Below are 27,868 nucleotides of genomic sequence, written 5' to 3' on the forward strand. Positions count from 1 at the left end.
TTCAGTTTTTTAGTTGTTGAGAAGGCCAGTAGTTATCTTGTTTCTCAGAATAACAATTCATAACAAAAGTAGAAAAGGTACTAACATAGTATCTTTTCAAAAAACCCACTTCATTTGCTGGGGCAAGAGTTCTAGAAAAATTTGATCTTACAGGAGTTTTGAAATAAGAAGCTTAGACTTCACTTAATCAGTGTAAGAAGCTTGCATACCTTGAGCTATTTGTGGTTGAATGTGTACCAGAACATAAACACAGACCACTGTGTTGATTCCAGCCATGCAAAACAAGAGTTTTCATGGCCCATACACATTGCCCTTTACTAGGACATGTCCTTTACCTCTTGGAGCAGGTGCCTTGACGCTCCAAGTGCGCGGTGCGCCTTAGCCTCTAACAGCTCTGTACCCCTTGTGTACAGGTATCTCTCTGAGTTTCTCTATGCCTGGCTGATGTCTACGCTGAGCCGCGCTGACAGCTCTCAGATGGCAGAGGAGAGGATCATGGAGGAACAACAGAAAGGCCGCAGTAGTAAGAAAACGAAGAAAAAGAAGAAAGGTACCTCGGTGTAGTGTTAATTCAAGACTTCTTTTTTTTCCCTTTCATGCTGCCATGTAGAATTATAATTAAAAATTTAAAGAACCAACACAGATATGGGTAGGAGGAATATCCTAATGTTTATGAAGGCTGAATTTGAAACTTTTAAAGAATTTTCTGTTTATTTATTTAGCTTTTTACTTTCATACAGGTCTTGTTGAAAAACACAAACTCATTTATATTCAGTTTCATCAGTTGTGTTGTGTGTCGGACCTGCTCCGATTTTGTAATTCATGTAGAATTATGCTTGTAGTGACTGTAACTAGATGGAAACACTAGACTTTCATCATATTTGTGTAATTTCTATTTGGCTTTAGAAGTTCTTAAAGCATGTTTCTTAATTTTACAATGGTGAGTTTGCCTTTCTTTTCCTTGCCACCTTTTCAAGCGTAACAAACAATTGCATATGAACAGCTCAGGATCACATCAACTAAACTCCCCTGTCTTTAGAAGTTCAGAAAATTATTAATGTACTTAAGGTGCCAAGAGTTGCGCAATTTAGCACTAATTAAACACTGGAAGCTAAAGGAAATCTTACAAAAATGCTGTTAGGAATATTAGGATAAAAATAACTTTTTAGCTTTAACTTTTTAGCCCTAGAAGTCAAAAAGGTCCCTAAAGTAGGCCCCTTGCATGCAGACTGTAAGTTAGAGGCTGTTGTTCAGTGGTTTATAATGTCATGGGAATACAACTGACCAGTTCATCCCATTGAGAGCAGAATTGTGTTCATGTGACCGGTAAGTATGTCCTGAGGTATTTTATCTAACCAGGAGCCAGGTGAGCAGAAATGCATGTTTAGGCTTTGTATACTTCAGTTATTTTTAAACTATAATTGAGAGTTATGTGACTTCGTGGGAATTTGGAAGAACTCCTTTGTTCTGAAATTAATACATGCATTTACACAGAATTAAAAAAATGTATTTTTATGTAAAATTTGCAGTTCGCCCTCTTAGCAGAGAGATCACCATGAGTCAAGCATACCAAAATATGTGCGCTGGGATGTACAAGGTAATTCATTTGTGTTCTATTCGTTTCAATTTTTTTTGTAACATATATATCCTGCATACATTGCATGCCTTCTTTCTTTGTAGTGGTGTTGGAAGTTAAGTTCGAATTTATAGTTTTCTGTGGTAAATTCTCTAGTTTTTTCTGTCCTTCCAGTTATAGCTAAATCACAATTCTGATCTTCTCACAACAAAATATGACATAAAGTAATACTTTTAAATATATTTATTCTTTTCTTTTAGACAATGATCGCATTTGACATGGATGGCAAAGTAAGAAAACCTAAGTTTGAACTTGACAGTGAACAAGTTCGATATGAGCACAGATTTGCTCCATTCAACAGTGTTATAACACCACCTCCAGTGCACTATTTGCAATTTAAAGTGAGTAATCTTCAACTGTGGTGCAGCCCATGCTTTTATAGAAGTAATTTACTTTCCTGCTTTAAATATCATTGTTACAGTAAAAAGAGCCTTGAAGTTCACATTGAAGCTACATCACAATGGCAAGGACTTCTAATTTTATTTTTGTGGGAGAAAGATAAATTGCACTGATGCCTTTATAAACTTGGATGCTTAGATGTTTAGAAATTGGTCTGATATGGCAGTTTAAGATGCTTCTGTTGATTTGCATGAAAATAAAATGTTTTGGAAATCTATCAACAGAATTCTTGGCTGTGGTTAATTACAGCAGCATGTTTTTATTAGTGCAGCAAGCAAATGGAAAAGTAAAGTAAATTTAGAGTGGTCTTTAGAAGGGACCAGTGGAGGCTTGTCCCGTCCAGTCTCCTTCTTGAAGCATCATTATAAATCAGATTGCCTGTGTCTTTGGCCAAATCTGAAAAAATCAAGGTTGGAGATTTTCCAACCTCTTTGGTTAAACCTGAACCAGTTACTTTTTTTCCGGTCCTTTAAGTCATAGGATAACTGATTGAGGGCTGCACTACTCTTTTTTCCCTAATGTCCAGTCTGAATTACCAAGCCACAACCTGTGGCTTCTCACGTTTGCCATTATGAACAAGGAGTATTTCTGACAGCTTTGCAACTGTCTTTCAAGTAGTTGTATGCTGCTGTTAAAATTACCCACTAGCATCCTTCCTGTCTAACTGAAAATTTCAGGTCCACTGACCTCTTCTTGTGGCTTATATGCTCTAGGGCCCATTTCCATCAGCCATTTCCACATCTCACCATTTTTCTTGAACTGAGTGGTTCCAGCCCTGGATGCAGTATTTCAGATAAGAAATACTAAGTTCAGGATGATAACCTTCATTGATATGCTGACCATACTCGTGCTTGTGCAGTCTTGTATGAGGCTTGTCTGATTCATAGTAAGAGTACCTTGTTGGCTTATATTCAGCCAGATGTTTGCAGTACCCCTGGCTACTCACCCATCTGGTTATTAGTCTCACATGTGGGGTTAGTCTGAACTGAAACAGTGCTATTTTCTATTCTAGTTACTCTTCCTAGTTTAATGTTATGAACTGTTGTAGTGGAAATTAAGAAGTTGTCATGGTTTTTTCCTTGTCATTAACGGGTTATTTTTAAATCTCTAATCAAGAACAAAAAAGTTGGAAGAATCAAAGTATATAAAATGAAGTTGTGTAGTTTCACCATCTGACTTGCTGTAGCTTTGAGTAAACAATATACCTACTTTTTTCTATTTTCTTTTTCTGTAATTTCATTCCCTGTTGCGTGCCACTATTAAAGCAAATGAAGGGCAACATGTTCAAGAGAGACCGTTTTATAAAGATTATGAGAATTTCATTATGTTTTGTGGCACTGTAATGGTTGTGCATCGTGTTGTTGCTTGGGATTTGCCATTTTAAAGAAATATTTTCAGCTTCAATTTTGATTTTTGAAATAGTATCTAGCTGACATAACTCTTCTCTTGAATATAGAAATGTGATAAAAACAATCTCCTGGCAATTTTTAATTTCAGTTTTATATATTGTAACATGAATTTATGTATTCCTGTATCACACTAGGAAATGTCTGATTTAAATAAGTACAGCCCACCTCCTCAGTCATCAGATCTCTACATGGCAGCTAGCAAGCACTATCAGCAAGCTAAAATGATTCTTGAGAATATTCCTAATCCAGACAATGAGGTAAGACTGAAATACTAGGAAAAAGAGTATTTGCTTAAAACATTGTTTCTTTTCAGCTGGATCTCCTTGAGATCCAAAATGTACTTCATCAAAATGCTGAGCAAAGCTGATTAATTTGACTAAGAAGTAGACAGTGGAGGGTGGTGGCATCTTGCACAGCAAGATGTTTCAGTACAGCAGCCAGCATAAAGTTGTGCTGTTTAAAAAAAGCTCTCTCTGCTGAGGACCCCAGATTCTGGATAGCAGCTTATCTCCTTGCATGTTGCCATCTAGTCCTTCTAAAAGCACAGCACTTTAAACCAGACATGCCTGCTGCACTTAGCATCTTGTAACTCAGGTGCACTCCTGAGAGGCGGGGAAAATAGGTTTGAATATCGTTAGGATGAAACATGCATTGAGTCTTGCACTTTTTCCCTGCAGCAGTTTTCTCAGCACTGACTTGTAAACATTTCTCCCTCTTTGTCCATAGCCTAAAACCTTAAGTGTCTGTATTTTGGAGCAAGGAGGATGCTTTTTCTGTCACATCTACACCTGTTAAGAATAGTTACATGATTAGGTCCTCCTGAGAATTTAGGAATCACTTTCTCCTCTCTGGATCCTGGTGATACTCACATGAGCTATCTATTTAGGTCAAGATAGTTAAGAGGTAGTTTTGAGCACAGCTAAAGCACTTCATGCAAAAAAGCCACCAGTTTCATACATGGGTTCCTCTTACCATTGTGTTGCAGTGTTGAAGATTAGACACCCATAGTCTATCTATACCTTCATTTGCATGAGCGCCACAGAACTTGCCATGGTTCCCATGTCTTTGTTCAAGAATTGTTATAGCTGTGGTTTCTATGAACTGTTGAATTTTTTTAAAAAATTACTATTAAAATAAATGCACCCTTCATGAAATTTAATTCATCTGTTGTACTTAAAAGCTAATCCAAAACAGTCTGATCTCTGTTAAACTGATCTTGTAAGAAAACTTCTGTATTGCTCATATGTCAACAGTACAGTATTTGAAATAATTGCGAAGTCAAATGCTTTGACGTGAAGACTTCTTTCTGTTTTGTGTTTAGGTCAATCGAATTCTAAAAGTTGCAAAACCCAATATTGTGGTCATGAAGCTGCTGGCAGGAGGCCACAAGAAAGACTCTAAGGTAATAGAAATGCCAGCCCAACTGAACATAAAATGTAGTAATACATACATTAAGGTTGGATTCAATGATGTGGAGATTTCCCAACATGAATGGTCTATGTAATTCTATGTAAAGCCACCACAGATCTCTTAAGAGACAAATGAGCACATTCAAGCCATAGTTACTCTTAAGAACAGGGAGAGTAACTGAATTTATTTTTCCCCTTGAAATAGTTTGCTGTAGTTACCTAAATATGGAAAATTCTAGCCTATAGATGTTTTGAGGAAAAAAAAGTGGGAAATGCATCTGGGACAACATAGACTTATAAGGGTATTCTTGAACAACAGCAAGTGTTACAGGAGCTTGTGTGAACGAAGTCATGAGAGTGCTGGCTGCCACAAGGGCTATTGGTTTTCAGTTGTTGCTGTGTAATTTTTTTTCTGTCTGCAGGTTGTTCTCATTATGAGTATTAAATGCAGCAGTACTGTTGTCTAATGTTTTAAATCTTTCCTTTATAGGTTCCTCCAGAATTTGACTTCTCTCCTCATAAATACTTCCCAGTTGTGAAGCTTGTTTGAAGGACAAGAGATTTTTTTTACAATACCTGAAGAATATCTGTGTAGGGAGATACCAGCTCTAGGAGTGAATGACTAGTGCTGCACTTGGACTACAGGGGATGTCCAGGATAAAAGTACTGTTATGTGAAGTATCTGTAGTCCGCTGCCTTTATGTGATTTGAATGACAACTGCTGTTTTAAAGTGGTTTGTAGAAATTTTATTGGATTCAATGCATGAAGCAGATATTAATTTTCATTTTAATTTTGATTTTAATTTTGTATTATTAAAATGCAGTAGAGCCTCATATCTGACATGCACAGGTGACCTACTGCAATTTGGCATTTAACAAAGTCACTTGAAGAGATTTTGGGTTTCTGTATTTTTGCTTAATTGTATGAGAATTACTTTGCAAGTAGAGAAATCTTGGGGGTTTTTTCTGACCACATCCTCCAAGCTAAAACAGTCTTTATTGAGATCAAGAGCAGATAAAAATTAGTCATTTAACTATTGAGTGAGTAATTCCTAGTTGGAAGTTGTTCCTTTGTCTTTGTTCTCACAGTGTGGGAGAATCTGCACAGCAGACACTGCAGTTAGTCACTAGCAATAGCACCAGACACTGAGGATTCCATTTTACCAATTCTGCAACTTTGTTACAATCCTAGTATTTGCTAGTGCAAACAAGGGATTGCTCCACTAGCATGATCTTTATCCTTCATTTCTGACTGCAGTGAGGCCACTGGATCCTACTGTATTCTGTAGTAATTTACTGGTAGATACCTAAAACAAGAAAAGCCCCAAACCTATCCTTGCCTTTCTGGAATTGTTCTGCCTCCCATGCTTTCAGATGTGAAATAATAGAGGTAAGCCAGTTGTGTTGTAGCAGAAGAGCAACCTTTTGCTACAGGAAAGGAAAAAAGTTCAAAAAACATGTCCCTGGCTAAGTCATACCTAGGCCATACTAGCAAATCCTTTGGTGGACAGGAAAATTCTTCATTTTGGTGTACAATGACTTTGACTGTAGGAATGGGCTTGTAACTCCATATTGACCATACAAGACATTTTTTGGTGTTAATCCTATCAGCTAATTTTACTGTGGATTAGTATCACTTCAGCTCCATCCTCTGAGCATCAGTACTGCAAGCTAGAGCTTGAAAAGAATGAGTAACAAATAGAGCACACATTGGTCTTCCAGCAATTTGCAGCTTCCTGAAATAAGCAGTACTGTCCTGAAGACATGTTTTCTCAAAATTCTGTGCTAAGGACATAGGATATCATGTTACATGTTTGCTTATCATCATGATTAATATACTTGAATGCTTTCGCATAGCTGCCAAAGGAATAAAAAAGCTTGGCATACGTAGATGTAAAATGGCACGGAGCATTCCTTTGACTTGTAAATAATCACAAAATTGTTCCCATCTTAAAAATCCTGAACTATATGACAGTAGCTCAAGGACAGCCTTTGTATTTCTCCAAATAACAGTATTTTTAAAAGCAGCACTTCAAAGAGAAAGCAAATTACATGTGATATGCATAACCAAAATAGCAATAATATTATTTCCCTTTTTCACTGCAATTAGAACTGGATGAATTGTACAGAATAACATGAATTCAGTGGAGAAGATAACTTTTAGTTACGTACCTAAATTGCATCAGGTTTAGTTGTAAAGAAAACCAAACCAAAGTGCTAATATAACACCAAGATGATTAGAGAAAAGTAGTAATGCCTCACACAACTAAAAACTTCAGTGAGAGACAACACTATGTATACCACAGTTCCAAATTCATCTTTTGTTCAACTCAAGGTCTTTTAATTTTAAAATTCTATACAGTACACATACAGGCCTCTAACCTACTAGAATCTACCACCCAAGTTAGACTGAAGCACTTGGAAGTCATTGTGAATAAAACTGTAATCCTTCATGCTTTTGAACATTGTTCTCATGCAGGTATTCAGACCCTTTGCCCTCAGAGGTTCAGAAGTGTGCTTTGTACAGAGGTGGTCATTTTTATGGAGGACAACATCCAGTTGGCTAGGAAAAGCCCAAAAATGTACAGAAGCATAGCCAAAATAATTAGTTTTAATAATTTTGTGGCAATACATTAATTACCCTAAAGTGTTTGATTTTTTGGAATTTTTAACTTGATAAAGCTATTCATTCAACTTGAATGCAATGTTTCATTGTCTATTTTTTACTGTTAGGATATATGCTTTTTAACAATCAATATTAAATTCCTGATCAACTTAAATGTCAGCTGTGTAATTATTTACAGATTAAGTCCTAGGAAACGCTCAGTTGATGGGTAAATATTTTTGTCCAAATATGGGTAAACACTTTGGTGTTAAAACATGTCATTATTTGCAAAAAAAAAAGTCCCAATAACCCTAGTTTCCCAATACTTGTCAGAACAGATGCTTACAAGCATTTGTTCTCCCTGCTATGTTGACTGTTGTAGCCCAGACCAGTTAGGTCTTACCTAAAGGGTGAAAAACTGTTAGTAAACTATTTTTGTGTTTAGGCTTAACAGGCAGCATTTGACTTAAATTAAACTCTGACCTTTACTTGATGACAACTCTTGTCATAACATAAAAGAGCCAGCCTTCCGCCTGCATATTTAGATATCTTAAGGTATAGCAGCTATAAACTAGGACACTGAAAAATGACACACCAGAAAAGGAGTTGTGAAGTGACAGAAAGCAAAGAAAAATTTGTGTTTCCTTAAATGGAATGCTGGTTGGCAAGCTTGTCACAGCTGTCTGCTGCTGTGACAAGCTGTCTTGACAGAGGTTCCTTCACACTCACAAAGAATGTTCCAAACACAGGTATACACAAATATAAAAATTTCTTCAAACCAGCTGGCTGTACATGGTGGCTGGACTGCAGTTAAGGGCACCTTAGTGGTTAGTAGAGGATATTTCTAGCTTACCACAAATAAACTGATTTTTAGTTTACATTTAACACGTTACAGAAAAGACTGTAGAACATAATGTATCATCTTGTTTGTGATGAACATACAACTTTGCAACTAAAGCTTCACTGTGGGAGACACTGCCATGTCTTCTAAATGCATAGTCTGGTTACCTCCGTCAGAAGTCCAGCAGAGATTAGTCATGTTGAAAAGCTGAGATTGTTGTTGTACAAGGCAAGCATTTGCATTCGTCTGTTTTTGCAGAAGATAGTGGCTGGGTGGAGTAAAGGGTAGTTGTAGTACACCATTTTAGAGGGCTTCTGTCATGAAAACTTTATGAGTTTGAATTTTTACACTAAACTTGTGCAAGGTAGTGGTAACCAACCAAACTGTAGTGCTGACCTTGTAGAAGCCAACAAAGCCTTCAGAAAAATCTTCCTGCCTAATCTCTTAATAAGAAGCTGCTATCATCAGAATCCTTTTTGGGGGTTTTTTTGGGTTTTGTTAGTTTTAACTTTGAAGCTAAGAACACATCTCAACAGTGTAATCCAGGAATTTAGTTTAGAGGCCTGGGTACATACACCATTCTGCATAGTATCTGAGGACTACAGTTGTATTTTCTCAGTTTGTGCTGCAGTAAAAAAGTGCCAGAACAGGCACAAGGGTAGATTGCAGCAGTATAGACTGGTTTTCATCCTTCCTGTCTTTTGTTACAGTAACACTGCTCCTTCTTAAATTCTTAGAACTAAGCTAGGGATTTTTCTACTGTGCATTGCTCAGGGGAGAGATCCATTCTTGGCAAAGGACTGCTCATCATGTACCACCAATCCACACATGCTTACTGCAGTATGGATATACAAGGTAGCCAACTTTAAGTACCTTTATTGGTACCTGACAAATTGCAATTTTGTAATTGATAGGAGAAAGTCATTGCAGAATCCAAACTGCTTTGAAACAAGCCTCCAGAGATTGACCTCTTTTCCCCACTGCAACAGTATTGAAACTTCACAAGAAAATGATACTTTGCTTGAGCCCTTAGTCAGGCCTTTAGAAGATAATCAAAACCTTCTAAGATCAGTTTGCTTGGCTCATTGCTGCATTTGGATGAAAAGGTGACTCAGTTGCATCAGGAGCTTCCTTCGTTCACAACTTCTGTCGTCCTTCACCATGGTCAGGTAAGTGGCTCTTCATACCTTCAGGGTTTTGAACTAATGAGGGAGGGAAAAAAAGGTACAGAAATCTCTTTAAGAGGCTCAAGTTCTTCAAATAGAAACTTTTATCTAGAAAACAACATAAGGAATTTTGTAAGGACTGTTAAATACTGTGTAGTATAGTAAAATTATAGATACTACATCCCCCACTAAAGCGTGGTGCTATACAGAAAACAGGTCACACAGGTCCTTCCTTTCACTGAGGGAAAGTTCAAAAAACCAACAGTAATTAGCTAGGTATAGCTTGCTACAGGATAGCATGCAAGATACGATCTTAACATTTTCAGCATGTGATATTTAGGTTAAAACTGGGTTTTTTCTTTTTTACCATTTTCAATCCCTGCAAGTTCTGCTTGCTTGTCTGTTTCTGATTCAGCTTCATTCACATCTAAATTGTAATCAACATCCTTGTCCTGGTTCACTGCTTCATGTTCCTGTTTGTCTGGAAGCAGATTAAGTAGTTAAGTAGTTTTATGCTATGCCGTAAGGTCATGTGCACACAAAAAGATCGACTGTAAACATTTTCCACAGAATTACTTTGCTGCTGAATGAATTACTGTTCTGAGTAGGTTTTTGTATTATTTTTCCTTTGAAGTGTTAATTTTCAAAGCAACTTTGGCTGTAAATTCTGTCAAAAGAACTAGATAGAAGACAGTCTTTTGGGATTTGGAAAGCATAGCAAAACCACTAGCACTCTGATGAACATAAAAAAAACAGTGTTACACAATTACAGAATACACTAAAGGATAGCCTATGGAAGGGCAAAACCTGAAGCCACTGCTGAAAACCTCTTCTTGTTTCAGCTTGTCCAGCAAGCAGAATGCTATATCTATAGTGTAAAGTGTTTTATGATGTGCCAAGTTGTCACAGAAATACTTTTCTCCTAGAAGAGAATTTGTTCACCTAGTCATTAACTCCTCTCAAGCAACACTTATTGACTATTGTACGATTTCTTTAGATAGAGGACTCAGACATAAATGGAAACATTTCTGGCTGGCAAACTACTATCCTTGTTTTTCAAATAATCAACGAGAAAAAAGGTAACAGCAGAGAGGTGTAAGCAAACTTCACTTAAGATGGATCACAGCCTCTGTTCTAAATGTTCTTAATATAAGCCTTCCAGTTAGTAAGTGGCTAAGAGGCTTGAAAATTATAAGCCTTATGTCATTCAGGTTCAGACCACCAAATCAAATAGATTTTTACAGTTATAGACCTAAAGGTCTGAAAATTTCAGAAGCAACTTTTCTTGAAATAGGATGCCCACAGACTATTGAAGAATTCTTTCTACCTTAAGCTCCTTTGGCTACAAGGAAACTGTGCAGTAAGGTTGAAAAATAAAGCCTGAAGAACATCCCCCTAGCCTTTTTAGCTCACAGAAATGCAGATCTTTGAAACTGAGTTTTCATGGGCTGCACGGCAGAGATTTTTCCTTGCACTAATTGTTGGATGATTTTTTAAAATCTAAGCTAATGTTTAATCTCACTGGTATTTATTTCTATTAAATGAAAGCAGTTTAGATAATTTGTAATTACATCTCTTTTGTGTATAGCCTGCTCTGGCCAGCATCTTTTTGGATCAGTTGGAAAAATACTGCCTTAGCAATGCAGATGAGATTATTTATCCCTGCCAAGTTAGCAATAATGTTAACACTGATACTTATAATTCTAAGGAGGTGTTTACTAGAAAAGCATAAACAGCATTTTGGGTAAGGATCGACTCCTGCTCTGACCGCCATAAGGCTTCCTTTTTGATTACTTTGGGCTACTGAGACCAAACCCATCAAGACAAAGGAATGCCTAGACATTGGTCAGGTTTAGACATGGCATCAATACTCGGCTGCTCAGTGCTGTTGAAATGTGTAGTTCAGGGTCACTTGATAGATGCCAGAAACTGGCATATTTACAGTATCTGATCCATGTTTTCGAAAACTCACAATAAACTTCAGATACCTGAAGTCTGAGCTATCAGTTTTACTCATGGTAGCTTATTTTGAATTAGGAATAGCTAGTGTTCACACAATGACATTGTAAAAAGACTAACTGCAAAACATCCATGCATTAGTAACCCTCTGCTCCTCAGTGCTTTGGATGATTAATATCTCATCCTTTTCAGATGCATCATATTCTTTTAAAGCTCCAATACGAAAAAGTTTTGGAGTGAATTTCCCTAAACACTTGTAGGGCCAATGGTGAGGCAGTAGGGCTGTTACGGTGATGCAGAGGAACTCAGGCTGGCAGCTTCATGTTGCAGTCAGAGGCCTCTATCTTAACTCATGGACTGCAGGTGATTGCTCAGGACTGACACCTTCCACATCACACTGACTTTTATGAAAACATATACTAAGTTTGGCCAGCTTCTACCACTGTTGTAGAAATCATGCCCTATTCCACACTTTCATTTCTTTATTTTTCATTTTGTTAGTGTTTTTAACAATACATGACATGCTACAAACCAGCCTCTCCAGGGAGCAAGTCATCCTGTTTATCATCATAATTTAGGAACTGTTCCCTCTCAACTTCCTCACTGGCAGCCGGCTCTGCTGCTGGGTCTAACATATCTTGCCCAGCTACATGTTTCTCATCCTGAAGTGGATTTGGCTCCTTCTCTGACTCAGGCAGCATTTCCTTGGAATCTGCAGCAACTTTGAGTGACTCTTGAGGTTTTTCCAACTGACTAGAAAGCTGCTCCTCTTCTGCCTTAGGCTCCTGTTTTCTGATGTCAGTTAGGCTGTCTTTTCTTTCTGAAAACAACAAAAATTATTCTGAGTGAAAAAAATAATGCCTTCCAGTGTGGCACAAGTTAAAAACCTTTACTAAAAAAGCTTTATATTTCTCACTAAATTGGTAATTTACCTCTGAAAGAATATCTTCTAACCACATCCATTCCAGAGATAAAAGGAAGATAACTCATGTTTTTACTACTGGGAACAGCTAAAGAAGGGAACTCTATTTACTGTCAACAGATTCATGCTTCTACATCCTTAAAATTTTGGTATGTGTGGTTAGTAAATTTGGCAAGTGAAACACAGACGTTTAAATAAGAATTGTGGTGTCCTATATAGCATCAGGTTTCTGTGTGTTACATCTTATTACCAACAATAAAATTGATTTGGTGTTCAAAAGTAGCTCAGGACAAGGCATCACACAGGCAGATTTGCAAGGATTCAAGTCTGTTCTTATTTTTAAACATGAAGAGGGAAGTGCAAGAGTGCTGTAATTTTTAGTTGACATTAGCATATATCTTTTTTCTCATGTACCTGCATTTTTAATTAAAAAAAAACAGTAAAATTTTCACAAACTATACATACACATAGTCTTCCACTGCTAGCTCTCTAAAATGAGAGCTGCATGCTCACAAGATTGTTATTTAAGGCAGTACCTAAGAATAATTAAATTTAAGAATTGAATTTATATCACACACACTGCTGTGCAAAACAGACACACATTTGAACATCCAAATTAATAGTTTCTGAAGTTCAGTGCCAAAAGGAACCATTAGGCTAACTAACCTAAACCTATGTGTATTATTTCTCTTCCATTTTGCTCAATGACAACACATGGGAAGTACAGATGTGTGTCTGTTGTAAGCCTAACGTTTAGCTTATTCCACAGGGAGTAGAAGTACCAGTCAAACTTACTAAGACAGCAAATTTTACGTATGCTTGAAAATTATTCCTTCCAAAAGTTGGGTATTTTCTCCATATTAAATGAAGAACATGACCTATGAATTGTAAATATTTCTGTTTTCCTTTATGTGCAATATAACTACTACAACAGAACTGAACCAACAGAAATCCTGGCACGTTTTCCTTCAGCTGGAAACCTGATTGATGCTCAGACTGTTGGTGTCACATTTTTCATCTTAATCTGGTGTACAAAAACAGATGTATGTTTTTGTACACCAGATTTTGTACACAGATGTTCTAGATGTTCAGTTGAATTACAACCATTCTTAACCCATTGTTAGTGAGACATTTTTTCAGGATTTTCATCTCACCTTTAGCCTGCTCCAGGTCAGTCTTTCTTACTGTAGGTACTGCCTTAGGAATATCTTCACTATTTTTCTGCTGTTCCAAGTCAGCCTGCTTGAACCCTGTTTGTTTCAAGGCTGGTGTATCGACCTACAAAGTGAATGTGTACAGATAAGCACTGGTCTATATAGACTTGGATTTGGAAAGGGAAGTAGAATTTAGATAATAATTCTGCATGAGAAAAAATCCTAACACACTTGGAAATATTTGGACTGAAATTTTTATTGGTGATGGAAGTACCATACAATTCTGAATATGCAGTAATGTTTCTATGTAACAGCATAGCACATCAGGAGAATTTTAACACACTTTATTTAACTGCAGCTAATGATAAGATTACTGTCCTTGGTTATTCTCAGAATGTTACAGAACAGTAGCACCACACATTTATTCACTGTTGTTCTGCTACTGTGTCAGAGTCAACAGAGCAAATAAAAAGATGCCATTTAATATTAATAGTCTGCAGGACAGGAAAACCAACTTTGGCCATCATTAGGCTTCAGCTGAGTAAGGCTTGTATAGAACTGGTCTGTAACTATGTTAAATGCAGGATTAAGAAAAGAAAAGTGTGAATTAACCAAAGAGAAAATAATACCTGTTTAACATGATGGAGCTTGCTCAAGAATGTATTAAATTCTGGTACTAGACTGCTATAAGCATCTGACCCATTTAGATATTAAGCCTAATATGTATACCATCCTTAAGATCTTCCAATTGGGCAATTAAAATTCTCTGTTTGGTCTTCCTGTGTGTCAGCGTTGGCATGTTTGCCTACCCGAGGTCCCCTTCCATCTCCTTCCCATCTCTGGATCTAGTGGCTGGCAGTCTTGTGCTTGATGCTGTCCCTGTCAGTGAATCCCCTTAACTATAGCATGGGGAACAGGGAGCTCAGGAACGCCATATCACCATCTCTCCATAAGTGACTCCCAGACTATATGAATTAAGAATTTGGGGGTCTAGGTTTGTACTAGACCTCTTGAGAGACATTGGACTCAACTCATGATCCATCATTAGTTCCAGGTAAAAATGAAAGATGGTCAGTGAACTGAGGGATGTACCCAGGGGCTTTCACATGGGTGAAATTGAGAACACCCCTCCTCTAGGAGGTGAATCTGGAGCTGCCTGTAGAGAATGGTGATTCTCCAGCTACAGCATGTTTCTGAAATTGAGTGGAGGTACAAGAAGTTTGAAAAGATGGGGTGGTCATGCTTCACGTAACATAGCCTTATGGCTCATATGGTACCCCTTGTAGCACCCAGGCTCTTCTCTTCATGGTCATTGCTCAAGCAGTCAAGACCCTGCTTTCCCTGATATATGGAGTTGTTCTTTCTCCACTGTTATCCTAGAAACACGAAATGAGGGTGCAAAGCCAGGGCCAGCAGGGAAAGAGCAACAGTGAGCTGTTAGCAGATGAATTTATGAGAACAATCGAAGAGAAAGACTTGAGAAGGAAAAAAAAAAAAAACCCAAACAAAAAAGATAAGCTCAGATATATGGGTTTGCCTGCCTGGCCACCCTGCATCAGTGACCTCAGTAGGACAATGAAGCTACAGTTGATGGCTCCAAAAAAATGTCTGCTGACTTAGATGGTCACTGGAAACCAGAATGCTCTCCCAGTCATCATCAACTCACAGCATTACCATCACTGCTCTCCAGAGCCAACCCAAAGGAGGTAGTTGTATCAAAGTGGGGGTCAGTTTCTCCTAGGTAACAAGAGACAGGACAATGGGAAATGGGCCCAAGTTGCACCAGAAGAGATTTAAACTGGATATTAGGAATTTTTTTTTTTCACGGAAAGGGTGGTCAGGCATTGGAACAGGTTGTCCAAGCAGAGGAATCACCATTCCTGGAAGTTTTCAAAAGGTGTGCCACAAAAATCTGGCACCCAGCAATGCTGCGTTAATGGGTGGACTTAGAGGATCTTAGAGGTCTTTAATGACCTTCATGATGTTATGATTCTGTAACTGGCAGAGAGCTATGTCAATTCAATTCATGCAAACATTGAACACTGAACATGAAATACACATGAAGCCCGTTTTGCTTTGTACCAGTTTGGTGAAAAAAAACCCAGAGTGTAACAAAACCATTTGTTCTATGGGGATTTTTTTTTTGTTGCACTTTTATTTTTGTTTCATTTACCAAAAAATTAAAGCCAAATATGCAGAGAAAGCACAAGCATATGCACATTTAGGGATATAAATCTCTTTGTGTCTGGTACCATACAAATGAATGGGTAATCCTATGGTATTGAAAGTCTCACAGTTAATAAAAATTGTTTTATGTTACCAGTTGTCATTGGTACTGTCAAGACTGTAGCTTCCCATTTATCTAAAGAAGGCAGTAAAACACTATGTTGTCAAATGTTCATTCAGTCATTTAGAAATATGACCACAGAAAGAAGTAGCTAAGTCACCAAGAAGCCAGAGTTGTAGCATGACTACTTGGCTGTTTTGAAGACTATTTCATTTTCACCAAAGCCAAGCAGAACAGGATCTTTTTGTGTAAACACTGTCCTGGTTTGGAATAAATTAGGGAAGAACCTCTAAAAGGAGTCCCCTAAACCGAAACCTCCATCACCCCTCCCCCCCCCCTCCAGCCCTGGGTTCAGGAAGGAAAATGCCTTGGAGGAAAAGTGGAAAAAAACGGTTTATTGACAGTGAAAAAGAACACTCCCCAACACCAAAGTAGGAAAAAAATGGGGGAGGGTACGCAGCTTCTTTGCAGGCCCAGGAATTCTCCGACTTCTCAGGTCAGGTCAGGTCCGGCGCCGGTTCAAAACCTTGTGGGGGGCAGGGGTGGGAAAGAAAAGGAAGGAGAAAAAAAAAACCAAACAGAAGCGGCGAAAGCCAGGGGCAGGCAGCAGGCAGGCAGAGAGAGAGAGAGAGGGAGAGAGAAGCAGCAGCAAAAACAGCAGGCCCCACCAGAGAGGGAAGGGGCAGCTGCCAGACACAACAGTGTAGTCCAGGATATGGGATATATGGGATAGGAGACAGGTCAACCCAGAACAAACACCATGAAGTCCAGTATCAGCAACTAACCTAGCATTAACTTTTACCAGTGCTTGATAAGCAAATTTTACTCCAGAATATTTGGTTATTGCAGTAAAGCTATTCAGAAGAACTCCATCCTCCTTCAATCAATAAAACAAAAATGCTGTATTTAAAAATGGTTCTGTTTTATAAATAATTCAGCTCCTTGAGATCACTCTCTACAGTAGAAATCATCCGAAACTGAACATAAGACCATTTTTTAACTTTTTGCTGGGCATGAATTTTTCTGCAAAAATACTGACCCTGGGCTTAATAGCAAGAAGTTACCTCTAAATCACACATGCAAAATCCCTTTACTTATCTTACATTTCTGTCTAAATAATTCCTAATGTCAAATAGATTCAAAGGGTATATGCTGATTTTTTTAAAGATGAAGTAGCTGGATAAAAAGACAATAATTGACCATGGTGTATTTTCTTTAGCGAAGAAGTATACATACTTCTTCAAATAACAGAGTTCTAAGAAAAGCTGTTTAGTTATTAACCAACCAACACTCCATTTTCTTTCTGTTTTAAGACAGACTTTTCTATTACATAAGCACATGCATCTTAAAAATAAGTATTATTCCAGATTAAAACACTGGACAAAAACATACATAGACCTTGTCAGGGTCATCTTGCACTAACCATAACTAAGTATGCTTTTATAAAAGGAAAAGGCTGAAATTCTTATGCAAGGAAACAACTGAGAAAGTTACACCCTGGCCAAAGAAACACTGCCATAAATACTAGGCAACACAAGCAGACCAAAATTATTTAGGCAGTAGCTATATTATCAGTTAGCTCATCTGAGACCATCCCATTTACACATTAAAAAAACATAAGAGAGAACCTGCCCTGTCTTACAGATTAACTGCTTTGGGTAAAAATTGCCTCCAACTATGCACCTTCCTGCAGGAGACCGAAATTGTCCTGCAGAGGGGCTTCTCCTCAGGTTCCTTCTAAGATGATTTATTTTCCAAACTGGAAATGGAAGTTAAAAAAAGCAACAAACAAACAAACAAACACATACAAACAAATAAACAGAGAAAAGGAATCTAGCAGAAGTAATTGTAATTAAAATCTGTTGCAAAGCCACACTAAAAATTAAGTCGACCACCTTTATATTAGAGTCTTCCCTTGATCAACGTTCTTAAACAAGATACATCTCCAAATGATGCAGGTTCTATTTACTTGTGATCATATACTTATTATTTACTTTTTATCTACTTATGCAATACTGTTGATAGAAAATATTGACAAGAACTCTAACTTTTATTTTAAAGCATAACTGGATAGCACTTCCTGTTTCTAATTCTTCATTCATGTTGCAGTTCTCACATTAGTGCAGGTTCCCAGGATAATCGGTCACACACTTGAGTAGTTCTGTTTCCCCCGTTTTACATAAAGGACTGGACACAGACTGAAACCATTACCTATGGGAATTTCTGGGCAGATGTTTTAGCTATTTTCTCACACACTTTTTCACCTCTTTATAAAACCAAGATTCATTCCTTTCCACCTCTGAAGTCATCCAATTTAGCCTTCTCCTACCCAAAGAGAAAAGGCTAGATTCCACCAAACACCCACTGCCTTTGTAATGAAAGTAGGCCACCCAGGAAGAGGGAAAGGCCCCTCTGCAGCCACATGTATAAAGTCTAACTTCCAAAATTTCTGTTTCTTCAGTTATCCTGAAGAAAGGGCTATTTTGGTACAGAAATAAGAGAGCTTGATTGCCTCTTTCCAGGGCCATCCCTATCAAGTTTAACCAATCAAATCCTATCCCTGACCACATCCATGAAGAAGCATCAATAAATCACACACCAAGACAACAGGATGAACTGGAATTTCCTTTTCTCAGGATTTTCTGCCACCCTCTGCAGCCCAGGAGAAAAAGCCAGCTGACACACAGCCAACATATTTGCCAAGCCTGCCCTACCCTAGTGAGCTTTCAATAGGTGCAATGATCAATTTGTGGTTCTTCACCTCAGATTATCCAACAGCAAACAGTTAAGACATTTGATTATCCCTTTATTTCTATGGTAAAATGCTGACATAAAGGACTTCTGTGAAAACTCATAGCTCATGAACCTTGGACTACAATAGTCAGGGTTTGCTACTTCTCTGAAGTAATTCACAATTTATCCTTATCCTTAAGACACAAAGCAACTAAGTACTTTAACAAAGTCAAAAGGTATTGCTAACTGAAGTTCAGTCATGAAAATACTCCTTAATGGACCCCACACGACTTCCAGCATCACCTCTCAAATTCTGCCCATCTCAGAGACACAGTGATTTGGAGCGTCCTACAAGACATCTCCTTGTTCTGTTCTTGAAATCATCCCATTTCCCATAGATCAGAAACAACAAATGCTGAAGGAGTGAAAAATTTAATGAAATGGGGTAATGCTAATAGGAGACAACAGAAAGGTGAAAAAACACTTAAGAATTACAAAGAAAGTATTTTCAAGAAATTATCCAAACCATACCTGGCTATCTTCTTTGAAGTCTTTGTTTTCTTTGATTTGTGGAACACCACTACTCTTTTTTGTAAGCTCGTCTATCCTTTCTTCACATTGTTCTTTTAATTCTTTCATCTGATTGATACACTGAGACCTGAAAAAAACCAGGAACAAGAGGATTAACTCTCATCTGGACTCTTCTATAATGTGCTTTCGTAAAATTATCTAATTTTTTTTCAATACATCTATCTTTTCGTTACATTTTATTATTTCTTTAATTCTACTACCTGGCTTTACATTTGAGAAGTCACTGGGAAAAAATGAGGCATTGACCTAAGTCCTAAGGACAAATTCATAGTGCAAGCAAGTTCTATTGAAAGATATTAATTTAAACTACTTTTGTTTCACCAGCTGAACAAGCTACATTTTTTCTTTGCGTCTTCTTTGCTAACCAGTTGAGTTAAGTTAAAATCAATTTTGATCCTTGAAGCATTTCTAGTATGATTACAGAAATTCATACTTTGATTTTACCCAGAAAGAGGAAATAGAAAAGTACCAGTGGAAATAGTAAAACAGATGTAATCTACTGCTAGCAAACTGAACACCCTAACTCAGTATTTCAGCAAAGTACAGTGCTGCAAGATGTAACAAAACATATGTTACAGAAATGGAGTTCATTAGTAGCTACTGTAAGTTCCAGAAGGAATATATCCTAAAGGTGCAAGCACTGTATATCTTTTACATACTTTTAATTGTTACACAGCACCATTAGCACCTTAACCTTTGTGATAGCAGTCTTCTATCTCCATCTTTGCAGCCTGCCTTTTCCTCACAGCTCCCTAACTCCTAGGTAAGGTCTGCTGCTGGCAACAGTGTTTTTCCTAAAGCTGCCAGGGCAGTGTTCTCCCTTCTGTGGATGTTCTGGGAATCCTGTGCAATGCCCTGTCATTGTCAACTCTCAGTTTCTCAGGGCAAGTGGCCGCTGTCAGGGCAAGATCATCCTTTCTCCCACTCTCTTCATAAGTCATTTTATAGATTTCAGTTTATATCAGAGGAAGAACAAGACCTGGTGAATAACAAATCAAAATAAGCATTACCCCATAATACACACACTGAAACCTTAGAAACTAGTCACCATATGACCCTAAGTATGCTTTGACCCCACTATGAACTGGAACAGCAGTTTGTTTTGCGTGGCTCCTAATGGCAAGTGTATCATACAAGGAGAAAATGTGGTGAAAAATTACTGTCACTGTCAGTACCCACTGCCCTGGAGAGCCTACCCAAGTAGGGTAGTGCAGGCTGGGGACCACATTTTCTTTTCCATGCTGGTCTAGCAGCAAAGAACTTTGATGGGATTTTACAACCTTTTTTCCTTTCTCTCTCTCCTTTGTCTTTTTCCACTCAAAGGTAATTTCCAGTTTTTACAAATACAATCAGCTACAGACCTTGCAAACATCCTTCTGCATTCAAAATCTTTTCCAGCAACCTTTGTACACCAGCATGGTCAACATACTGCAAGTTTCTTGTCCCCATCACTAAGACTAAGAAGGGACATGAATTTCTCTTGATTCTGGCTCTGACCAGTGTTATTCTGAGTGTAAATACCCTCCATGCAACAGCAGCTGTTTCAGACAGGCATGCTGCAGTTTCTCAAGCGGCAAATAAGTACATAACCCAAAGGAGGTCTTGGGCTGTGTGCACTCTACCACACCAAGTGGCTAATTTTTATCGCACTTACACTCTTCTCCCACCCTGCTTTTCAAAAGCAAAAAATCCTTTCTGTAGTTCACACCTAGAAAGGAAGAAGAGTAGCAGACAGATATGCTAACTGACTAATTACCTTTATTATGATTTCTTGTAGACCAGTCTAAAGTCTGATTTGACAATGCTAATACATGGAAGAGTCATGAAAATAAGCCATGCTTCAAACTGGTGAACATCAGAGACAACATATTAATTGTCTAATACTTTGTAAGTTTGAAAAAGATGTAATAATACCCAAATAATACCCTCCCCAGCTGCTCCCAGGCCCATCAAAGGAGCCACCATCCAAGCCCAAGCCTTCCAGACCCATCCAAAGATCCATGAGCCTAAAGGAGCACAGAGGCACAAAGGTGGAGAAGAGCCCAAACTACAAACTTAGAAAGAGGGACATCCCAACTAGACCACCCCTCCAGCACATTTTGCAGTAGCAGACACACACTCTCAGGAGAGAGGGATGAGACTACCCGTGTTGTGAGCATTCATGCTTCATGTGTTCTGCATACCTGGCCATGTACAGATGTACTCTGCATGCATAGGAACAGATGTGCAGCCTCTCCTCTCCTTCTGGATTTGCCTATCCCTAGCATGAGAAAGAGAGTATCTTTGTTCTCCAGGAGCATCTATCACCTTCTCCTTTCAACCCTACCAAAAAAGATTACTTCTGCACTCACACTCTTGCACTTCTCAAGTCTGAAAATATCACACTAATTATCAGACCTTTTACACATACCAAGATTTCTAAAGATGCTAGATTTTAGGGATTTCTAAAATCTTTCTGAAGGTTTCTAAAGATGCAACAAAGCTCTTGGGAACAGTAATGTGTTGGAATATTGGAATATATCCAATAATGATTTTAAAAGATGAATCTAAAGGCTTCTGTTTCACTCTGGCTGCTGCAGGAGAGATGGGTCAGTGTACCAGTCAGCCTTTGCTGAATAAGCTCTAACCATGACCATATCACATATCACATGCACAGCACATATCAAGGGTATGTTGTGAAGTCAGCTGCTGAGGAACACGCGCTCCTTTTGCACACAACGCCAGTAAGGCCAGAGAGCTCCTGCTGACTTCTGCATGGAAAACACTAAGCTTGCTCTAAAAAATGCTAAGATGAAACTTCAAGACTTGGGTACAAGAAGCAATAATGATTTTTTTTTTCTTCTAAGTTCACAAATTTTGTTCTTATGCATTCCATATGCACAACTGCTTTTACCACTGTCTAGTACAGAATAGTAACTGAATGTCTAAAAAAATATTATTAACAGCATGTGCCAACTAAAAAAAGACATTTGACTTCTGTCATCTTTTTATAACATTTTCAATTATACAAATAATATGGACCTTCTATTTTTGCACAAGTTGTACTTGCAATATAAAGTGCAAATCCAGGTAAAAGGAAGGAAGACCTTATCAGGTCTAATGCCCCTTCCCAGCAAGGCAGAAGAACAGAGAGGCAACTCAATGGTTTATTTCTAATGTGAAAGGGAGGAGAAAGACAGATTAAAAAGAACATGTCGAGTCTTTCTAATAATTCTTATTTTTCTAAGCTCACAGTCACATTGTGAAAAGGTTGTTTGTAAGCATTTAAAGTGGCAATATTAAGTGAGCATACAGCAAAGAGGAACACCATCAAACATCCATTTCCACAATTATCTAAACACAAGGTAAAGTTAGTTGTGCAAAATACTACATGAGAGATATATTAACATTCCAGCATCCTCCCTAAAGGTACACAACAAGCAATGTTTTAAAAATACATGTTCCTGCTAGAACTGTGTGAATGCTGCAACATACTGAAGCTATAAATTATTTTATGAAAATTCGAGTCCAAAGTTTGTTTTTTTCACTTGTACTCTCAGGAAAAATGTCTAGAAATAGAAAACGAACATTTAAGTATGATGCAGCAAAGCTAGTGAAGACAGCATAGCTCCTTGGCTGAAATAATTGCCTTTACAGACTCCCATGGAGTCTCTGCAGGAAATGGTGCACCTGCCTCAAGACCAACCAGAAGCAGATTAGCTAACGGAGTCCCTGTTCAGCTACCACATGGCTGATTTATCATGCCTGTCTCTACATTTAACCTCATAAAAGTAAACTCATCTTTACCACTGTATCATGCTTCACTCTTAACCTTGAGCTAGCCCAGACCTTGGAGCCACGCTGTCTGAATACAACTTTCCCCTCTTAAACAAAAAGGGATTCTTTATGGGTACACTACCACAAGCAGGGGTGCTCTGTCAGTGATTTCCTCAACAGACCCATGCTTGTAAACACTTCACCAGACATGGGTGATAAATCTTCAAGTTTTCCCAAGTCTATGTTTCCTAATGTAGACTAACTACATTTGCTTTGTATCACTTCCCTGCATGTGTGTATCAATCCAGTGCTTCACAGGTGTACCTCTCATGTGGAACATGACAGTTCAGCAAATAGATACATTTGTGCTATATACAGATCTATTTGTTCCTGCTGATCTCAGACTTAAAAGGAAGACACTGGCAAACAGATTCACTGAACTACCAACAGAGGTCCATCAGTCTCAGATCTATCATTTAACTACACAGCAAACAGAGAGTGCTTAACAACCACAGTACACAACAAACATAGAGGTGGAAAAGGCCTCTTAACAGACACATAAACAACACAGCTTATGGAAAGGCAGGTACAAACTAAAGTTTCCAACTTCCTTCTACTTTTCTGTTAGAAGCCTTAAATTACAGCTCCACTAATATAATCTGTCTAGGTCATCTTTTTTACATGAGTCATAATCCAAAAAAAGGTTACAACCTACTGGTAGTCAGTAAGCATCACAGAAGGACTAAGATCAATCCTTAATTCTAAAATGAGAGGAAAACAAAAAGAAGAAAATACTTACTTCAAGCATAGCCTGCAGAATTCAAGTTCTTTTGAGCGTTGTGTTCCACTTTTAATCATAATTCCTACAAAACCTGGCTAAGCAATGGCTGCTGAAAAAACACCTATGACTACAACAATTACATTCTTGATGCAACATCATTATAAGAATATGCAAACAGCAAATTCTATTGCTTTTTCATATCTATGCACAAGGGAGAAGATACTACAGATTGTGAAGGCAGGTAGAGGAGACAAGAATACTACTAAGCAGAAAGAACCAAGGAGAAATTCCTAGAAATACCAGAAATGTGCATTTAGTGTAAGGATACTGATAAGTACTTTTGTTCAGTTATCCATGCTTTACAATTCAGTGGAAAATCTCAAGAAAAAGCCATGACTAAGTATGCCATGTAAAGCAAAGCACGTGAGTCTGATGGTACCAGAAATTCCCAAGACCTCTGTCAGCTCAATAAGGTACAGCTTCTCATCAGATAATCCACTACTGCAATTCTGATTTATTCACAGTTTAGCCTCTCCATGTGTGAATTTTCCCCCACAATTCTTAATTGATAATATTGCTACCTTTATCCCCCTGCAATAGAAGGAACATTAAGAAGTGTCTGGGCACAGAGATGAAAACACTGGAGAGTTTACGCTCTTCTCCAAGATCAACTCTGAGAAATTTTAGAAGATGTGTCAGATGTTACTTTCTCCTTAAAAACCTGTATTGACTAACAGAGTTATAGCAAACACAAGAGTATTCTGGGTTATGACCAAGTCATTATAATTCGGGAAGTCATCTTTCCTAAAGAGCATACTTACAAGTCATATGAGAATTTCCTCTGAAGGTTAGTCTGGTTCCTCTGAAACCAGTAAACATCCAGCTGTAGCTTTCCATATTCTGTCTGTAAATCTTTCAAGTGTTCTGGTCAAAGCAGGATTAAAATATCCATCAAAATACACATATACATACATATTCTACAACAGAAACATCAATAAACAAATCTATAATAAGAATGATAAATTAATTTCATCTGTCATGCAAACTACATTTTGTACACAAATGCATAGATAATTGCTGAATTTTTTCAACAAGGGTGCACAGGATCTGGAAAGAACAACCTTTCAGCGTAATATATTAGCAAAAACAGTATAATGCATACTTTTACCTACTTTTCCTCTTAAGGAATACGCAGAACTGATCTGCAAACCCTGCTAAGTTGCAGTATGGAAAATCTTTAAGTCTATGAAATCATAATCAGAACGCAGTATGAAACAGCATTCACATTTATCAGTCATATACAGACAAGCTTGCAATGCTTCCCTGAATAATATGCAATTTATAGCCATGTTCCTTAGCATCAAAGATATCTATGATTTAGAATTTCCTTCCTGACAGAAACCTTTGTGAGAGGACACCAGAAGACAATACCACAACATACATACTTCTTTATAGGATTCCTTCCCAAGAACCTCCAGAGGAATACATTGCTAAGGAAAATTTTGAAGCTCTACCATGGATAAAAATTAATTAGACTGACTTTTCTTATTTAATATAGGATTTGTGAATTCCTCTGGTGCTAAAATGCATGACCCCACACCTAAGGGAACAATGCAAGAATATGCTGCCAAGTAAAACAAAGAAAAAATGTATTAACTTAGTTCTATTCCTTAATATATCATAAGAGTTAGGAGTATTATATCAAGGACTACATGGATAAATCTCACTATTGAGACAGATTAGTCTGACATTTAACTGGAGCTATGCAGATGAAGTATCTAAGTCATGGCAGCTCCTGTACCACCCCCATGACTTGAAGAAGTCAGTTCTCAAAAGACCACTGAAAAATGCAAGTCTTAAAAACAGGAGGCCTAAAAAGTCAATATGAGATTCACAGGGGTTATACAACATACCTCGTAAACTTTGAATCAGTCGATCATTTACTGTGATGTTACTCATCAGCATTGCCTGAAAGAAGCAAGACAAAAAACAGTGTTTTAATTGTGAAGGACCTGTAGTACCATTACAAACAGCACCTGTCAAAGCACTTGAAATAACATATACCTTTTGTGAGTCAAAATTGTGGCAGTATCACAGCAAAACAAAACCTTTTAGATGCTTTACAGATCTCCTATTGTAAACAACAAACATTCATTTTAACCCAGATTTTCCAGTTAAGAGGAGCGGGGGAACATATCACTGCACAAATGAAAAAAGGAAGAATTTAAAGGAATTTAAAGATACAAAATTGCTTGCCACTTTATTCTAATTTAATCTCACAACTGGAACCACAGTCAGACTTATCTGACTGTGTTTATCTCTTGAAGGAAGAACACAACATCACACCTCACTATCAATTACCCTCTTACTGAGGAATCAATATACCTGCATTCAGGCATGCAAAGATGAGCTATGAAAGCATTAATCATTCAGCATAAAGCAACTCCATGAAAGCAATGTGAAGCCCTTGCATTGTATCCCTTTTCTACCTACCTTCTCAATTGCTTTCATATTGGAGTGGCTTTCTTCCACTCCCTCACTTTGCTCTCCCTCTCATTCTGAAGAGGTAGTCAACATAGGAACTTGTTTTGTCTGTTCTTTCATCAATCTCCATCTACCATATCATATACACCCATATGCCAAAACACCTGAAATCAAGTCACAGCTAGGTGACATGATTCCTGTGAGCCAGATGCTAGGACAACTCAGATTCATATTCAACATTTACCAAGTTTGATGTAGAAGAGTTCCTAAGAATACAAAAAAAGAGATCCACTGACTCTTCAGAAACAAACCAGTCTAATCTTAGGAAGGTATTTCTCAAGCTTCTTTGTCAGTTCCCCTATTAGCCTTGTCCTGGAAAACTTCAGAACTCTTCAAGGATCCCAGAAAATCAACTCTCCTGTTTCCCCAAAGTTTCTGCTCTAGTACTGTTGTGTGTGTCCACACCTGAAAAGAAGTAACATCATCCACTCCACCTGCCCAAGTCACCCTGAAACACTGACAGCACTGTTAGTGCCTTTCTTCCCAAAGGCTACAGTAATAAGAGCCAGTTGATTAGGTGAAGTGCAGTGTTCAATAAATGTGAATGGGCTAGCACCCAGCAGAATAGTAGATTTGTCTTTGGATAACCTTTTAAAGAGTCCCACTTCACAGAGGTGCTCATTGAACTGTTGCTAAGTATTTCTACAGCATTCTATATTCTTTGAACACCACTGTGAAACCTCAAGAAAAAAACATAATGCTCCTTTATTAAAAAGCAAAAAGGAACTCAAAAACTAGTAACAACTCATATGTAGGGTTGTTAAATATCTCTCCCTCTCTTTTCTCATAGGACAGGTAAATACAAAATTCATTTGTTTTCACCGGTTTATTGGGGAAAGGAAGTTAATGTTTCAGCAGAAATTCCAAATTTTGTTGCTGTGTAGACAATGTAGTCAGGTTGTTCCAGGATTATAATTTTCTGGATAATACAACATTAGACATTACCAGAAACTGTCAGTGGACTAGAAAAATCAGTATGATAGAGAAATTTTATAATTTTATGTTCTTACAGCTTTTTGTAGGGCATTGTTGGTTTTGGTTCTTTTTATTTGAGGGGAGGGGAGAAGAAGTGGGTGGGAATGGGGGATTTGGGGAGGTTCCTCAGAATGAAACCTCTAAATGCCAGGATCACTTATGTGATAGTAAAACATATAAGTATTACATGTTTTGTACATTATGACAATGATAACTGGGATTAGCTGAAGTAAAAAAAAATTACTTTGCATTAAAAAATGTCTCTTTGAATCATGACAGGGAGACAAAGAAGTCTGCCTTGGTCTTCCTGGACTGCAAATAAAACTTCCTTCTTACAATGTCACACCCAGCTCCTTGAACGTGTGGGCAGAAGTCCAGGCAAAAACCTATTAAATTCTAGTTAGCTGTTTAACTTGAGCAGGAAATACTGTTTAATAATTTACAGCACAGTACTGCAACTGCCAGCCTCCAATCTGACTAAGTCAATAATCAGGACTTACACTCTTCCTCCTGCCATTCAAGTGCTAACTGATTTTCACCTTGTGACTGTAAATCAAGCAACCATTACTTACTTTTTGGGTTTTATGGAGGCCAAGAATGAAAACTGCTGGGAAGCACCCAGCAGACACATGCCAATACTCAGTTCTAGAAAGAAACTCACATTTTAAACTTTATCCAGGCCACAAAATAATAGCTATAAT

General features: G+C 37.8%; 2 protein-coding genes across 7 annotated transcripts in view; one reads left to right on the plus strand and one right to left on the minus strand.

Moving 5' to 3' along the window:
* NAA35 (N-alpha-acetyltransferase 35, NatC auxiliary subunit) overlaps positions 1-7,633 on the plus strand; it is a 28,033-nt gene extending 20,400 nt beyond the window's left edge. For all 5 annotated transcript variants that reach the window (XM_066338774.1, XM_066338772.1, XM_066338776.1 and 2 more), the window contains 6 exons: positions 414-550; positions 1,530-1,597; positions 1,837-1,977; positions 3,579-3,701; positions 4,766-4,846; positions 5,344-7,633. In XM_066338774.1, the coding sequence (XP_066194871.1) occupies positions 414-550; positions 1,530-1,597; positions 1,837-1,977; positions 3,579-3,701; positions 4,766-4,846; positions 5,344-5,403 (610 nt within the window). In that variant the 3' untranslated portion in view covers positions 5,404-7,633. The remainder of the gene's footprint in view (positions 1-413; positions 551-1,529; positions 1,598-1,836; positions 1,978-3,578; positions 3,702-4,765; positions 4,847-5,343) is intronic.
* Positions 7,634-8,801: 1,168 nt separating this feature from the next.
* GOLM1 (golgi membrane protein 1) overlaps positions 8,802-27,868 on the minus strand; it is a 36,460-nt gene continuing 17,393 nt past the window's right edge. For both annotated transcript variants that reach the window (XM_066338778.1, XM_066338777.1), the window contains 7 exons: positions 25,562-25,616; positions 24,470-24,572; positions 19,052-19,178; positions 13,501-13,624; positions 11,957-12,244; positions 9,833-9,946; positions 8,802-9,501 (listed from right to left, as the gene is read on the minus strand). In XM_066338778.1, coding sequence (XP_066194875.1) covers positions 9,437-9,501; positions 9,833-9,946; positions 11,957-12,244; positions 13,501-13,624; positions 19,052-19,178; positions 24,470-24,572; positions 25,562-25,616 — 876 coding nt within the window. In that variant the 3' untranslated portion in view covers positions 8,802-9,436. The remainder of the gene's footprint in view (positions 9,502-9,832; positions 9,947-11,956; positions 12,245-13,500; positions 13,625-19,051; positions 19,179-24,469; positions 24,573-25,561; positions 25,617-27,868) is intronic.

This window comes from Sylvia atricapilla, chromosome Z, assembly GCF_009819655.1.
Source record: "Sylvia atricapilla isolate bSylAtr1 chromosome Z, bSylAtr1.pri, whole genome shotgun sequence".
NCBI lineage: Eukaryota > Metazoa > Chordata > Aves > Passeriformes > Sylviidae > Sylvia > Sylvia atricapilla.